Source organism: Juglans regia, chromosome 7, assembly GCF_001411555.2.
Source record: "Juglans regia cultivar Chandler chromosome 7, Walnut 2.0, whole genome shotgun sequence".
Taxonomy (NCBI): domain Eukaryota; kingdom Viridiplantae; phylum Streptophyta; class Magnoliopsida; order Fagales; family Juglandaceae; genus Juglans; species Juglans regia.
This window is the reverse complement of record NC_049907.1, coordinates 10,093,804-10,109,548: the sequence shown is the minus strand read 5'-3', so window position 1 is coordinate 10,109,548 and position 15,745 is coordinate 10,093,804. Positions and strand designations below refer to the sequence as shown.

General features: G+C 37.9%; 1 protein-coding gene across 3 annotated transcripts; it reads right to left on the bottom strand.

Annotated features, from left to right (window-relative positions):
- Window positions 1-5,453: 5,453 nt before the first annotated feature.
- Window positions 5,454-15,116, bottom strand: LOC108996478 (uncharacterized protein C1450.15-like). 3 transcript variants are annotated; one of them, XM_018972411.2, is made up of 9 exons: window positions 14,903-15,116; window positions 14,037-14,271; window positions 13,877-13,942; window positions 13,543-13,585; window positions 7,462-7,516; window positions 6,919-6,967; window positions 6,637-6,704; window positions 6,405-6,519; window positions 5,454-5,706 (listed from the first exon to the last, which is right to left on the bottom strand). In XM_018972411.2, the coding sequence occupies exons 2-9, from the start codon at window positions 14,262-14,264 to the stop codon at window positions 5,593-5,595; spliced, it is 738 nt and encodes a 245-aa protein (XP_018827956.1). In that variant the 5' UTR covers window positions 14,265-14,271; window positions 14,903-15,116; the 3' UTR covers window positions 5,454-5,592. The 3 variants fall into 3 exon arrangements, with proteins under 3 accessions (XP_018827956.1, XP_018827957.1, XP_018827958.1); XM_018972412.2 differs by having other exon boundaries at window positions 6,409-6,519; window positions 14,903-15,071; XM_018972413.2 differs by lacking the exons at window positions 13,543-13,585; window positions 14,903-15,116 and having other exon boundaries at window positions 14,037-14,273.
- Between the last annotated feature and the right edge of the window lie 629 nt (window positions 15,117-15,745).

Here is a 15,745-nt window from a genome sequence, read left to right as displayed (position 1 = left end):
GTGGCTCAACGAGGCTCCAACATACATGGTAGATACCTAACTGTTACCGAATATGGTAAAGGAGGCTGGCAAAGAGATCTAGTCATTCCGGAAGGGTACAAAGGGCTAGGTTGGGAGAAATGTTCTGTCAAGTTATGTAGAGCCACTACTATTTTTTATCCATTCATGATGTTAGGTCACGACGGGAAAGCCATGAGAAGACATTCGGTCATTAGAACATTAATTTGAAGGTGAAACAAACAGAACCAAGACAACCGTGGTGGCAAGACGATCATATGCAGCAGCTCTGAAGACTGGTCATGCTTTGGCTACTCAATTTGATACCAGGGGCAAGAAGGGGAACTGTGAAAGTGGCTTCGAGACTATGCAGACCACGCAAGGTTAGAACCAGCAGAAGGAGTACATTAAAGGAGATGAAAAACAAACTTTTCGATTTGGAGGCAGTGGTTGTTTTTTTTTTTTTTTTTTTATTTAAGAAAATAGACTCGCTTTCAGCTAAAGGTAACAAGGTTGTAAGGCCCAATAAGAGGGAATCCAAGATAGACTTGAATTAGTTAAAATCAGAAAAAAGAAAACAGAAAGTCGGGTTCGGCCTAATCCCTATAACTAGATCCAGAAGAGTATGGAAGGTCAAAAGGAAAATAGGGTCATTCGAAGTGGGTTCTATGTCAAGTATTGGCATAGAGACAGCCGAAATGGAATGCCCTTCGTCACATTTTAGCGTTCTCCCTGAAGAAATGATGGTACCCTCATTGGACCTAAGTGAAACCCCGAGGCTTGAGGGAGATGTAGGTTTTACCGAAGTGGCACAGAATGGATCATTGGAGGGGGGGGGGGTGACGCATCTCCATTTCTCGCCGAAGAAATTACAACACCCTTGTCGGTGGTGGGAAATTGTGGGTTTGCCGCCAACCCAAAACTTCCAATGGTGACCATGGTCTCACCACTCATGACAGAGAGAACCAATTTGTCAGTATCGCTTCAGGCATCTTGTGACAGTAACAAGGGTGCTGTTGAGGATGGTGTGGAGGAAATTTTGGGCTTGTCGTTGGTGCCTTGCGAGGATGAATGTTTAGGGCCTAGTGTTCAGTTGGGAGTTGAGTCTAGGGAAGATGTTGTCCCCTTGATATCTCTTTGTCCGTTAGCTGTCTCATCATCAGATTGAGTTATGCAAAAGGTTAACGAAATACAATAGTGTGTGGGGATTACATGTGGAGGATTTGACAACCAATTCATAGCACTACTCACTACTATTGAGGCGGGTCACCTATTGGAACCGAAATCAAGTTTTAAGAAGAGCAGAGAATTTAAGTGTCTTACTTGGATAATCAACTACAACACGAAGAGAGGTAGTTTAAGTTGAAGGAGGATTAAAGGGAGGGCATGAATGTAGCTTCGGGTGCAGTTTTAGTTTTGGGTGTAGTATGTTGTAGAATGTAGCTTCCAAGGGAGTTTTGGGTGGCGTCTTGGTTTTTTTTTGTGAAAACAAGGGGTTGGGGTAGTTACAGTTGCTTTGCTGTAGGGAGGAGCGTTTTGTCCCAATCGGGCTTAGTGTATACTGGTCATTAGGGGTACTCTATTATGGGCTAGGTGTTCTCTTTTGTATGCATCCAGTGTACTTGGTTACGCATATTAATATTAATAAATTTTTACTTATAAAAAAAAAATCCAAACATTGTCCAACAATTCAGGCCCATAAGTCTTTCTAACGTTTGCTACAAAATTATTGTAAAAATACTAGCAAACATGATCAAATAAATTCTTCCAAAAATCATTTCACCTAATCAAATGACTTTTATCCCCTACAGAGTATATGAAAATACTATCCTCGCACAAAAGGTATTCCATCACCTAAAAAAGAAACGAGGAAAGTAAGCTTTGATGGCGACTAAAATAGACATGGAAAAAGCCTTTAACTTTATGGAATGGAGCTTACTATCAAATTTCTCAACTGGCTGGGTTTTCATCATATTTGGATCAATTGGATCAGAGAATGTATCTCTACCATTTCCTACTTTGTGGTCATTAAGGGGAATTCTCATCGTTATTTTCACCCCTCTAGAGGACTAAGACAATGGGACCCATTGTCTTCTTTTCTCTTCGTCATTGGCATAGAAGTACTCACTCGGCTCATTTGTAGATAGGAGAGTCTAAGAGACTTAAAAGGTATTAGCATTAGCAAACAAGGTCCTACCCTTACTAATTTTCTTTGTTGATGAGCTTATTCTCTTTGGAAAAGATTCAACCTAAAATGTCCAAATTTTTATCAATTGCCTAGAAAGATATTCCTCTTGATTAGGTCCAAAAGTTCATTTTGGAAAATTCTCAATACAATTTAGCAATAATACCCTGCCTCAAACCATAAGAGAAGTGAAAGAGATTAATTTCAAAATTGCCTCATCCAAGGTCAAATACCTAGGACTTCCTCTTTCCTTCAAAGTCTAAAAAAGAATTCATTTTGCATAAATCCAAGAAAAAATGTCTTATAAGCTAGCAGAGAGTATATCCTTCCAAATTAACAGTGGCACCAACATAAGAGTTTGGTTTGATCTTTGAATTCCTACACAAAATTCTTTCCAACCTTCAACTCAATTTGAATCTATTTATAAGGATCCTTCCCTATCAATTTATGAGTTAATCTTAGAAGAGCCAAGATGTTGGAATACCCTTCTTTTACAAGCCCTTTATCACCAGGATACTGTGAACAAAATCCAAAAAATCCCACTTGCTCAGAGTTATTTTCATTCCATTAGAGACAAAACAATATGGGTTCATCATTCATCAAGAGAATTCTTGGTATAATTTACATATGCAGCTATTACCCTAAACTCAAACAATCAACAATCCCCCATTCCATCCGCTCTCTCGAAGAATCTCTAGAAACTAAGAATTCAAGATAGATTGAAGTTTTTTGTTTGAAAAATTCTATGCAATAATATCATTCCAACCAAGTCTTTGCTGAAAAATTTTCTTCCCTTAAATGAGGACCAATCTTGCTCCAATTTGTAATATGGATGAAGAATCACCAAACCACTTGTTCTTAAAGTGTTTTTTTGCAAGAATTTTGTAGAGACAATCACCTTGGCCTCTAAACATCTCTTGCTTTGCTGATCTTGGCATTAGTAATTGGGTCAAATGCATTTTATCTCCCTCTAAATTTCTTAGCCTCCCAATTAATGAAAGTCATTAGTTTCAATTGTTTACCATTCTAGCAATGGATAATATCTGGCATTTGAGAAACCAAATTGTCCATGAGTCAATCAACTCAATTATAAAAACCTTTGTGACTAGGGTTACAAAGATCATTGTAATGCTTGGGACAATAAACAATTGACCAACCCTCAGAATTGGAAGCCTACACTAAAAGACCATTTCTTATTAACATTTGATGTGGCTGTAAGAGACACATGTAGCACAACAACGACAATCTGCAGATCAAAAGAAGGTTCTCTGAAATTTGATATAACTAGTTTCACAAGAAGTCAAAACCCAAACCAAGGTGAAGCCACAACTTTGTATATAGGCATAAAAGAGGCAAAAGAATATTGGATCAAGAAGCTTACAATTGGAGGGGATTCCCAAGTAGCAATCCAAGCGATTGAGGAACTAGAAAAAGTTTCAAATTGGACAACAGAGCCCATAGCCAGGGACACTAGACTCCTATTATAGTCTTTTGAAAGCTAGAATATTAGGAAAATACATTGAGGTCATAATCAATGCACATATTCCATTGTGTAATGGGAAACTTCCAACAATATCCATGGAAGTATTCCTCTTATCACAATCCCCCCATGCCTGCTAGATTTTTTATAGTGGTAAAGATCCTCCTTTTATAGGCCTTAAATTCAGTACTCTTCTAATTTTGTGTTTTGCTTCTTCTTATATATGGATGCTGCAAAACATAAATCCATCATAAATTTTGTCATTATGATGCACCAATCATGTTATTTTCGTTTATTTATCTAGAAAATAGCATTCTATGTTCGTAAAATAAACTCAATAATCATTTTTATGAAGCATTAAGGCGAAGATCCTGTAGGAGTTGAGGCATACAGAGAGATTGCTGGTGCTACTCATACTACGATGGTCATAGCCTAGTGAACATGATTGCTCCGGTATGCACCAAAAACTCACTTGAATTGCCCTCACCACTTCCTCCATATCCACCTCCTTGTAATACAACCTTTCCTCTAAAAGTCCCTTCACATTACCCTTCTCACATTCTTCATTAGCCCACAAAGAGAACATTTTCCAATTCGTTTCTACAGATACTTCAAAGTTCCTTCTCTCACTCATTGTCTCCAACAAAATCATGCCAAAACTATAAACATAAGATTTTGTTGTTAATGGAAGATTTGCTTGCCATTCTGGTGTCAAATATCCTCTAGTGCCGATGACGCTTGTCATGGTTCTATGCATGTGGTCTAGCTTTGCAAGACAAAAGTAGGTTGTGTTTGGTTGTTGAGGCAAACTCAATTTATCTCAACTCATCTTAAACAAATCATTAATGGGACTAGGGTTGTAAATGAATCAGTCTGTTCAATAGCCTGCTCGATACTTGTCTGATTAAACTCGAATTGAACTCGATTCGTGAAAAAAAAAAAGCTAGACCGTGAAAGCAGATACCCACTCAATTAGTAAATGACACGTGCCCAACTAAACTCGACTCGACTAAAACTCGTTAAGGCCCGCATGTTTATGCCCGAGTCGACTCGTTAGCATGACTCGATTAAAACTCATATATATATTGATAAATATATACATACATCTATGTATATACATATATATATGTATTAGCTAATAATATAAAGAAATGATTTGTACAAGCTCCAAATAGATAAGTCCCATACAAGCTCTTGTAAAAAAGTAGACCTCACCTTAAAAAGTGTAAAAAAAATTATTTTTTATTAGTGGGATCCATTGTTTTACAAAAAGTTTGTATGAGACTTGTCTATTTGAGACTTGTATCTAGCATTACTCAATAATATAAGTATGACACTTTTATAATTAAATATATAATATGTAACCTAATTACTTATGCTTATATATTGAATATGCTTCATAGTTATATTTTATAATTTGTACAATATTTAGTCGATAAAATTTAATAATTTCATATGCTAGTATGTAAGAATCATATATGAAATAGATATATAAAATCATATTATGTCTATGTATTAATAATTTATGCAGGCATATAATATGTTGTTAGGCTTTTATACACCACAAGCTATCTTTATCTCTATAATTTTCACTGCTTTGCAACCTAGAACAGTGGAAATGTAACAACTCTCAAGCGAAAAAGGTATAACCTGTCAAAGGAAAGCCCATTTGGATTCAGAAAATGTCACCTCACCTCACCTCAACTCTTCTCATCATTACAATTTTTCTAAATTCTCATGCAAAATATAATAAACAAATCAACTTTTTCAAATTTCAAAACAACAATAATATTAAAAAATAATATTTTTTTCAATTTTCATTTTTCATCTAAAACCATCTCATCTCATCTCTGAATCCAAACCAGCTCTAAGAAGAAACATTTCCAGAAATGCATATATTTTCCTTTTAAGGTAATTGAAGACATGCTTGTTAGTCTCGTTTGACATGCTCAAACCTAGCCCACACAAGGATAAGGCTAAACGACACCACCAGGGCAACTAGGTACCCAGCCATTGCTCCATAACTCACACAAATAGGCCATTCCTGCATCATGACGTAAAATCATTCCAAACCTCGATAAGAATGAATTACAATGACCCAAATTAATCGAGCAAATGGAACTAAACTATTCAGTTTGAGAACAGACAAGTGGAGCAAACATCTAATAAACCTTAAAATATATTAAATGAGAAGGATGATATAAGCAATAAACCACATAAACAGAGAGCATCACAACATTTTAATTCTCCATGTTGCAGACCACGATTTTAAAGTTACTTAAAATAAAGAACAAGAAGTTCAGAAGTATCCCAACCCCATGATACCTTCTATGAAGTGCATCACTCAATGAACTGATATATCTGCCCGAGATTGATATCTTCAAACTATTTCAAGGATAAGCAGAAGTACCTTGTTTGTAGCTATCGCTAATTAATTATCTCAACCTTCTTTGGACTCATGAATCAATCGCTCGTGTAAGACTCACTATGAAAGGTTCACAAAAAGCACCAAGATCTGATCAATGCCAAACTGATGCGAAGGCACTAACTAACCTAATTCCTGAACAGTAAATTCCAAGAAATAAAGAATTTTCCCTTTTCTCAACCAGAACCGGCCACTTTCATGTCTGCCAGCTGAATTGGACACGATGATATAAAGAGTGCTGATGATCACTAACGCTAATCAACTATTAACAAGTAATGTTTGAAGTAGTAAACTATGAATAAAAAGAGATGTAGCACCTGCCATGGCCTTTCCCAATCAAGCGGCATTGGCCAAGCCCCAAGCCAAGCCCCAATAATAGCTCCATGTGCCGGTAGGCAAATCATAAAATCTAAAGATCCAATTGGCCGACAACTAACAGAATAGAAGTTTCCATTATCAAATATTTATCCCAGTTAATGATAAAAACGAAAACATAAGCCCCATTGGCTGACTTAGTTAAAAAAAAAAACCTAGTGATTGGAAACTAACTTTGTGTGTGCAAATATCCGTTGCCAGTCCTTCCACGATGAACCAAATACAGAAACTGCAGGCACAATCTGCCAAAACCAAAAAAGTATTGACTATGTAAATGGTCTTGTATTTCTAAAGTTGTTTATTATTTACTTTGAACAAAAGGATAATAATCAGATACTTTAGAAGAATAGAACACATGTATTTAGGTCTAATAAAACGTTATGGAATTCCAATCCAGATACTCTGAAATGTTATAATGTTGAAACTGTAAAGCAGGGAAGCGTATTTCATACTTACAGTGAACAATGACATCAACAGAGACCAGTTAATGGTCGTTAAAAAGTATCTGTGTCCAACAAGAGTGGTACAAAATCAACACATATCATGCAATATAACTAAATATTCATAACAACCAACTGAAGAATAAGAGTCCATAGGTTATCAAATTTGAAATAGGTTTGATAGAGGGATCATTTAGATGTATTCAGCCTTCAAAGTTCTGAAAACATAACTCACAGTTGAGGTTGAACAGTCACAGCTTATCTTTGAAGTTTGGAATATTCCAGCTGAATATCCAATACAATGGGCTTTCATTGTGTTTTCATTAAAAGTTTGGAACATACAAAAAATATTCCAAAAAAGAGAAGGGTGGATTTTACCAGATGGTGATGATTATGGGAAAGGAAAGGGTTGTTTCAGAAAGGAACAGAAGTGTGTGAAACAATTCCATCCAACCTAAGATGAAACTTCTATTTTCAAGATTTCTTTTATGGACAAGTAACTTAAATTTTCAAAAGTATTCTGATAAAAATAAAGTCTATTCAGCCCTTAATCACATACCGAGTGCCAACAGGTGCGCCCAATGCAATAGCTCCCAAAGAAATTACTAGAGCCCCTACATAGCAGAAACACAATATATGATATTTCATCTTTTTCCCTTGCAAAGTCATCATGGATGGTGCCTTACCTAGGCAAGTTTAACATGAGCTTAATAAGGTTTATTGCCCAGTTAATAAAGCACTAGCCTAGGCAAGTAGGCAGTAGCAAAAAGATACATAATCTTTGCATAGGTGCAGTTATCTTTCTTCCTGGTGTATGTTTTCTCTTTCAAATACTATAGTATGTTAAAGATACAACCCATTTATCAACGGGAAATAAAAAAAAGTAAATGCTTTTTTTTTAATAAGTGTAAGTATATTAATAAAAAAATACGCAAAAGCCATGTTCAATACAAAGAATGTCCTAGCTAAGTAGAAGCATTAGAAACAAGGAAATCATGGAAATCTTGGCCATTAAAGTTTACAGCAATGGCCAAGTACAAAGACTTCCAAAAAAGAAAGCATTTAGTTCCTCCATTGTTCTTTCTTTGTCCTCAAACATCCGTTCATTCCGCAACTGCCATAAACACCACATAACGCAAATAGGCAACATCTTTCATACAGCCCTGATATGTTGGTTACCTTTTAGATCTGTCCAACTAGCCAACATCTCCACTACAGACTCGGGCATAACCCAGCCCAAGCCTAGTCTTCTAAATACTTCATTCCATATCCCTCGAGCTACCTCACAATGTAGAAGAAGATGGTCCACTGATTCACCCTCGTTTCTACACATGCAGCACCAATCTGCGATGATCACCCCTCGTCTTCTCAAATTATCCGTTGTGAGGATCTTACCCAAAGAAGTGGTCCACACGAAAAATGCTGCTTTGAGAGGCGCCTTGTGTCTCCAAATCATTTTCCAAGGGAACTGAGTTGGAAGTTCTTGTGACAGAGATTTATAATACGAGTGAAACGAGAATAAACCTTTACCCCTAGGTATCCACCACAATAAATCAGCTTGATGGTTACTGCGTTTGAGTGAATACAAGAAGCTGAAAAGAGCTGCAAAATTGTCCAGTTCCCAATCTTGTGCCGCCCGGCTAAAATTAATGTTCCATTGGATTTGTTCCCCCACTATCACCATTACTTCTGCCACAGAGACATCATTGGCACTTGCCACCCTAAAAAGAACAGGAAATAGATCCTTTAAAGCACCATTACTACTCCAAGTATCGTACCAGAATTTGATCCTAGTCCCATCTCCAAGACAAAATCTTGTGTGCCGGGAAAAAACCCCCCATCCTCTTCTTATATGTTTCCACAAACCCACACCATATGCCCCGCTCACTTCATTGGTACACCATCCCCCCCATAATTCTCCATATTTACTCTCAATCACCATTTTCCATAAAGCCTCAGGTTCTTTATGGATCTCCACAACCATTTCCCAAGTAGCGCCCGATTAAAGATTCTCAAATTTCTAATGCCTAAACCACCAGAAGAGATAGGACTGCATACTTTCTCTCACCTGACTAGGTGAAATTTAAACTCTTCACCCAATCCTCCCCACAGGAAATCTCGTTGAAATTTCTTAATACGAACCGCCACACTTGCTGCAATAGGAAACAAGGACAAAAAATAGGTCGGTAAGTTAACGTACTCTTTATCAAGGTAATCTTACCGCTTTTTGACAGATACAATCTCTTCCATCCTGCAAATCGACGCTCTACTTTCTCAATCACTGTATCCCATAAAGAAGCCGCTCTCAAGGCAGCCCTCAATGGAAGACCAAGATGTGTCATAGGGAGTGATGAAATCTTACACCCCAAAGTATTAGCCAATTGTCCTATACGCAGCACACCTCCAATAGACACCATCTCTGATTTATCCAAGTTCACTTTCAACCCTAAAACTGCTTCAAAACAAAGGAGGGCCTTTAATACTTGAATCTGATTATTATCTACCTCACATAAGATAAGAGTGTCATCTGCAAACAATAAATGTGAAATATTAATAAGTCCCCCACCAGGGGATCCTATCGAATAACCAGTCACACGCCCATTTGCGACCAGGGCAAAGGTCATTCTGCTCAAAGCCTCCATTACAATAACAATGGGTACAGCGGATCTTCTTGTCTAAGACCTTGTGTGCTATTAAAAAAACCTGTTGGACTTCCATTTATTAGAACTGAAAATTTTGCCGTAGATATACACTAACGGATCCAAGATCTCCATCTTTCCCCAAAACCACACCTCCTTAGGAGGTCAAGTAGAAAATCTCAATTAACATGGTCGTACGCTTTCTCCATGTCTAGCTTGCATATAATCCCAGTATTGCAAGCTTTCAGTCTACTGTCCAGACATTTATTTGCGATAAGGACCGCATCTAAGATCTGTCTATCCTTTCTCCATGTCTAGCTTGCATATAATCCCAGTATTGCCAGCTTTCAGTTTACTGTCCAGACATTTATTTGTGATAAGGACCGCATCTAAGATCTGTCTATCCTTTACAAAAGCAGTTTGAGGCTTTGAGATTATCTTTCCCACTACCTCACTAAGGCAATTCGCAAGTACCTTAGAGAGAATCTTGTAAACCCCATTTACTAGAATAATGGGTCGGAACTCCCTAATCTCCTCAGCCCCAACCCTCTTCGGAATCAAAACAAGGAAAGTGGCGTTTAGGCTTTTCTCAAATTGTCCAGCTAAGTGAAACTCCTAGAACACCTTCATGAGATCATCATTTAATACCTCCCAGCATGTTTGAAAAAAACCCATAGAAAACCCATCAGGATCCGGAGCCTTGTTTTTGGCCATCTAGGACCACTTCGAAAACCTCAACCTCCTCAAACGACCTCTCCAAACGAATACCATCCATAGGCCCAATAGAGTTGAAAGCTAGCCCATCAGGCTTCGGTCACAACCCTCATGCACGGTAAGTAGCTGTTCAAAGAAGCCAACTACATGATCAATAATTCTCTGCTCATCCTTACAATCTGCCCCATCTATCTTCAGCATCATAATATTATTAGATCTCCTATGAGAACTTATAAAAAAAGATAGATCTCCTATGAGAATTGGCTACCCTGTGAAAAAACTTAGTATATCTATCTCCTTCATTCAACCATAACGCTCTCGACTTTTGCCGCCACGAAATCTCTTCTAATAGAACGATCCTCTCAAGATTTACAACCAGCACTAGTTTTTTAGCTAATTCCTCCTATGTTAAGGTCCTGGACTCTGGTAGCCTTTCCGTTTCTACGATTTCCCTTGTCTTGGTTTTCTTGTGTTCTCCGATGTCCCCAAAAGACTGGCTATTCCACAACTTTAAGTCTTGTTTTAGAACTTTCAATTTACCCGCCGACATGAAACTTGGAGTGCCCTGAATCTGATAAGATGACCACCATTGTTTGACCCTATCAACAAAACCTTCCATTTCCATTTCCATCTGAAATGCTCTTAAAAGAGCATGCTACCAAAAATAACCCAATGAACTCCTCCTTTTTCTCCAACACCCTTTGGTCCCACATCACCAAAACGCCTCCTAAGGCCCTGTTAGCTGCCAAATGTACCCACTCCATGTGTGCGCAGCTCCATAAACTTCTTACAATTCTTGTGGTAATAACTTTCAACTTCGTCTCCTGTAAACAAACAATGTCCGCTTTCCACCCTCACAGCAAGTTTCTTACTTGAAGATGCTTACTCGGCTCATTTAGACCATGGACATTCCATGAAACAATTTTTGGTTTCATTTGGGAAATGCCAACCCCTTTCCTTTAGTCCTCTCCCTGCTAGAGCTACCTTCAGAGTTCATTGACCAAGTCAACCTCCTGAGTTCATGCTGTTTCTTGGAACCAACTTTCCTTTGTTGTTGATGACCCGCTTCGATAGCCGTGAATAATGCCATGAACTGCTCCTCATAACCTTCACACTTCAAACCCACCATTTCCTAAATATCCTTTACTGTGTTAAACACTCAGTATGATGCATTCAACTAATCTGGAAACAAACACTTCCACGGGATAGGATTTTGCATTCGAAATTCCAGTTGTTCCTCCATATACTCTTCTCCTAACACCAAACTCACTTTCCCAACAGAGTTGTTTGACACATGAATAAGCCTCTGAGAGTTCTCCTCATTAGAAAGGAATAAATCTTCACTGGCCAAGTCCCCTGTTTCACTGTCCCACATTAAAACGACATCGTTGAACAGCACAGGGGCACTCGCCGGACCCTCGACGCCTCCCCCACACACCGTCGACAGTTTCTGTCCACTCCCTGGAGGAGAAAATGCACTCGGTGGTGGTGGAAGGTCCACTTCTAGATCTGTCGCCTGCTGTTTCGTCTCCTGCAGATTTGTCCCGCCCTCCAGTTGCTCCACCACCTTCATCGGCAGCTTCTGAGGGTGTCGCGATGAGGACTTCGGCAAGTCCACCACCCTCTGGTGGCGGCGCGACCACAACTCCTGCTGAGAAGGCTTCCTTCCTCCACCCGCGTAAATTGCCCTAGGCCTCCACGCGTTTCGGGCCTTTGGATTGGGCCTCGGCCTAACAGCCCTCCACCCTTGTCCATGAGGGTCATAGGCCTGGACCAGTCTCGGCCCATAATGGCCCATCTGAGTATACGAGGCCCTTGACGGCCCCTTGCTGGCCCTTGAAAGCCCTTCCACTTCTCCTCCCCCTAAATGCCCCGTTTTGCCCATCTCCATGCCATCCCCAACAATACTCAACAACTTGGCTACTTCCCTTTGCAAATTCTCCTACTGCAACTACACCTCCCTCACCATGCAGAGTACCTCTCGCACGTCGCTTTCACACTCTCTTTCCCCAAAGAAGCCCTGAGGTGCTCGAAACTCTTCACCATCATACCCTCCCCCGCCGGCCCCATTTCTTGGAGCAGCGAAGGTCACCAACGGAGATAACGCTTCTTTATAAGATTTCGAATGCACCACCTCCTCCCACTGCCTCCTTTGAGCATCACACCACTAGACCCAGCTCTATTTCTAACCACCTGGGTGACCTCCCTCAACACCTCCCTCATTCTTCTCCAACCCCTTCCCCCCTCTTTTTCAGGGATAATAATAAAGCTACGGTGGCCCCCTTTAGCATACACCGCAACCTCCAAGAATCTACCACGATTATTCGAGCATCTCTACGCAATGAAACTCCAATAACCCTCCCTTATTGACGAGTAATAATCCTTTCTTTCACCTATCACACTCTCCTCCAAAGCTCTCTCAAGCCACTGCGCAGTGCTCAGCCCCAGCAATAACTCCTGCTTAAACCTCCTACCTCTCTCAATGATACGTACCAGACTACCTTCTCTCACAATGGAGAAAAGCTTTGATTCAATGACAAGTTCCCTTGTGCATCCCATCTTAGCCAACGTCGACAGAGTTGATAAAACTAACTAACCACCATCCTCGACGGCAAACAATGGAAAGATAAAAGTTTTTTTTTTGCCCACGTATGGAGAGAAAAAACTTAAAAAGTGCAAAAAGAAGACTTCTCAATTCTAAAAAAAAAAAAAAGACTTAAAAAGTAAATGCTACAACCTTATCTACACAAATACGCAGTTAATTAAACTAGATTGGTCCTAAAATAATTGAAACGAACATGTGATACCGATTAAAGGATACATGTTTTAGTAACTATTATATATTGTGTACAATGTGTTCATATGAGGGCTCTACCACAAAAAAAATAGTTCTAAACAAGGATGAAATTAGCAGATGATATCACTTTTCCAATTAAAACATATTTCGATTCTCCACAACTTGTCAAGTAGATTTCCAATTATCGTGAATTCATCTATAATGTCTATCGAGCGTGCACCAAAGTGGATAAAATTTTAAATATAATGCACAACCTCTAAAACCTAAAAAGCATGGCCAACCTCAACATGACTCAAAAGCATGAATAGTGAAAACCATGGCCAAAGTTCTTCCAGCATAACGGTATGAGTTATACATTACCTGGGATGACCCAGGCTACTTGAAAACATTGATTTCAATTACCAAGGCTATGAAGTGATGGACATTTACTTCGTAATCTAATCACACACATGTCAAGAGTAAAAGACATTGTGGGGAACAAAATACTAACCAACAGGAAGTCCTAGTAGCCCTCGTCCTACGGCTTTCAAGTACTGAGAAAGAGAAGTCGTGAGTGAAATATTTAAGGGAAAAAAACTCAGTATAAATACAAGACAATAGATAACAAAAACACAGTTATTTACTGAGAAAATAATGAGGAAAAAATTGATTCAAGTTATGAATAAATCCACTGCTCTGAACCTAGCACATACATTTGGTCCAATTGACCAGAGCCTTCCATTCCTTGAAACTAAAATTATTAAATAACATATAACTCAAAAAAAAAAAAAAAAATCCCACATTTTCACGTTAACCAAACTGATGAAAAAAAATGTAAACTTTACCGAGCATTCTTCACGATTCTTCCGGTGCCGACTATAGAGAAGAATCACAATTGGGCACTCTATAACCTGATTAATTAAACAAAACACTAAAATGACAAAAACTTAACAAAAGAAAAAAATATATATAACAAACAGAAGCATGATAAGAAAGAGGATATACAGAGATGAGTAGGAGAGTGAGAGAAGGGTGAGAGACGAGGTTGACGGAGTAGACATTGTTGGCCAGCAGAAGGGCCAGACCCAGGCCCAGCCCAGAGATCAGGTGTACAGAAAGTGCCTCAAGAGCTGAGATGGAAGGGGAGGAGGGACTGATTTCTGCCTCTGGTTCTGGTTCTGGTTTTGGTTCTGCTGAGGATTTCACGGACGAAGTCGTCGCGTTAGCCTTCATGTTTTTTCTGTTCGAGCTCCGTCAAGAAAAAAACTTGTAAAGAGGATTAAACAGCGACAAGAAGAAGACGACAAAAGCGATCATAGCATAAGATTCTGTATATACGAGTTTGGTTAAACTCATCTCAATTCATTTCAATTCATCATTACAATTTTTTTAAATCTCAATACAAAATATAATAAACAATTCAACTTTTTCAAATTTTAAAATAATAATAATATTAAAAAATAATATTCTAACAATATTTTATCATCTCAACTCAACTCATTTTAACATCCAAACACAACCATGTCTATGCGATGAATACTTCTCTTGCTACCAGCACTCCAAAATAAAAATAAAAAAAGAAAAGAGACCCACAGTGAAAAGTATGACTTCCTTTTTTGAAATATTAAGTAATTGAAAAAAAAAAACAAGAACTTCAAATAACACAAAAATCGATAGGTAAAGAACTTAAATATATGAATACCCATACCCAGGAAAAAAAGTCAATTAAATGAAGAAACAACAGGATGCATGCATGAGAAAAATTGAAATACTTCGCACAAGCCACAAGGGTTTGTGTCATATGATATGAGGGCAGCAATACTCAGCGACGAAACATGAAACGATCACTAATTGAGATATGAGAAACAAACCTCTTTATCTCTCGGTCTGTCAATCTGTCTCCTCGTGGCGTATGTGCAATACTTTGCCGTGATGATAGGGGCGTTGATTCATGGGAGGCTGCACTGGTGACTGGTGGATCTAAGTGGACTTCGCTTTATGTGGGAGACGGAGCAGAGTCCCCGGTTCCATGGGCATATGTGATTAGGGGCGTAAAAAAAACTGAAAACCGTTTAAACCCGACCGGATCTTAAACCGGTATGGTATCCATTTTTATATTTTAAAAATGGACTAAAATGATAAAATCGAATAAGATCGATATATATATATTTATATATTTTATACTATAGTATACATTATATTTAATTGCTAATCCACATAACATGAAATTTCAATCTTATTATTCAAGTCTATTAAATTTATAACATACAATTAATATAACATGTAATATAACATAAAAATTAATCTTATAATTTTTAATATAACATTTGATATAAAATCTAAATTTTAATCTTATAATATAAAATTAATAACAATCTTAAGTATAAACATTAATATTAAGTTATTAATATAAATTTATTTTTACCGTTTGGATTCGAAACTTACCTCAATTTATCTCATCTCATCATTACAATTTTCTCAAATTCTCATATCAAATATAATAAATAATTCAACTTTTTCAAATTTCAAAACAATAATAATATTAAAAATAATATTATAACAATATTTTATTCAACTCATATCTGAATCCAAATGGGCCATATATATATATTAATGATAAATAAATTTTTGGCATAATAAATTATAATGTATATTTTTTTGTAAATATATTTTTACACATTTGATTATATATACTCGTATAAAAAGTCTAGAAC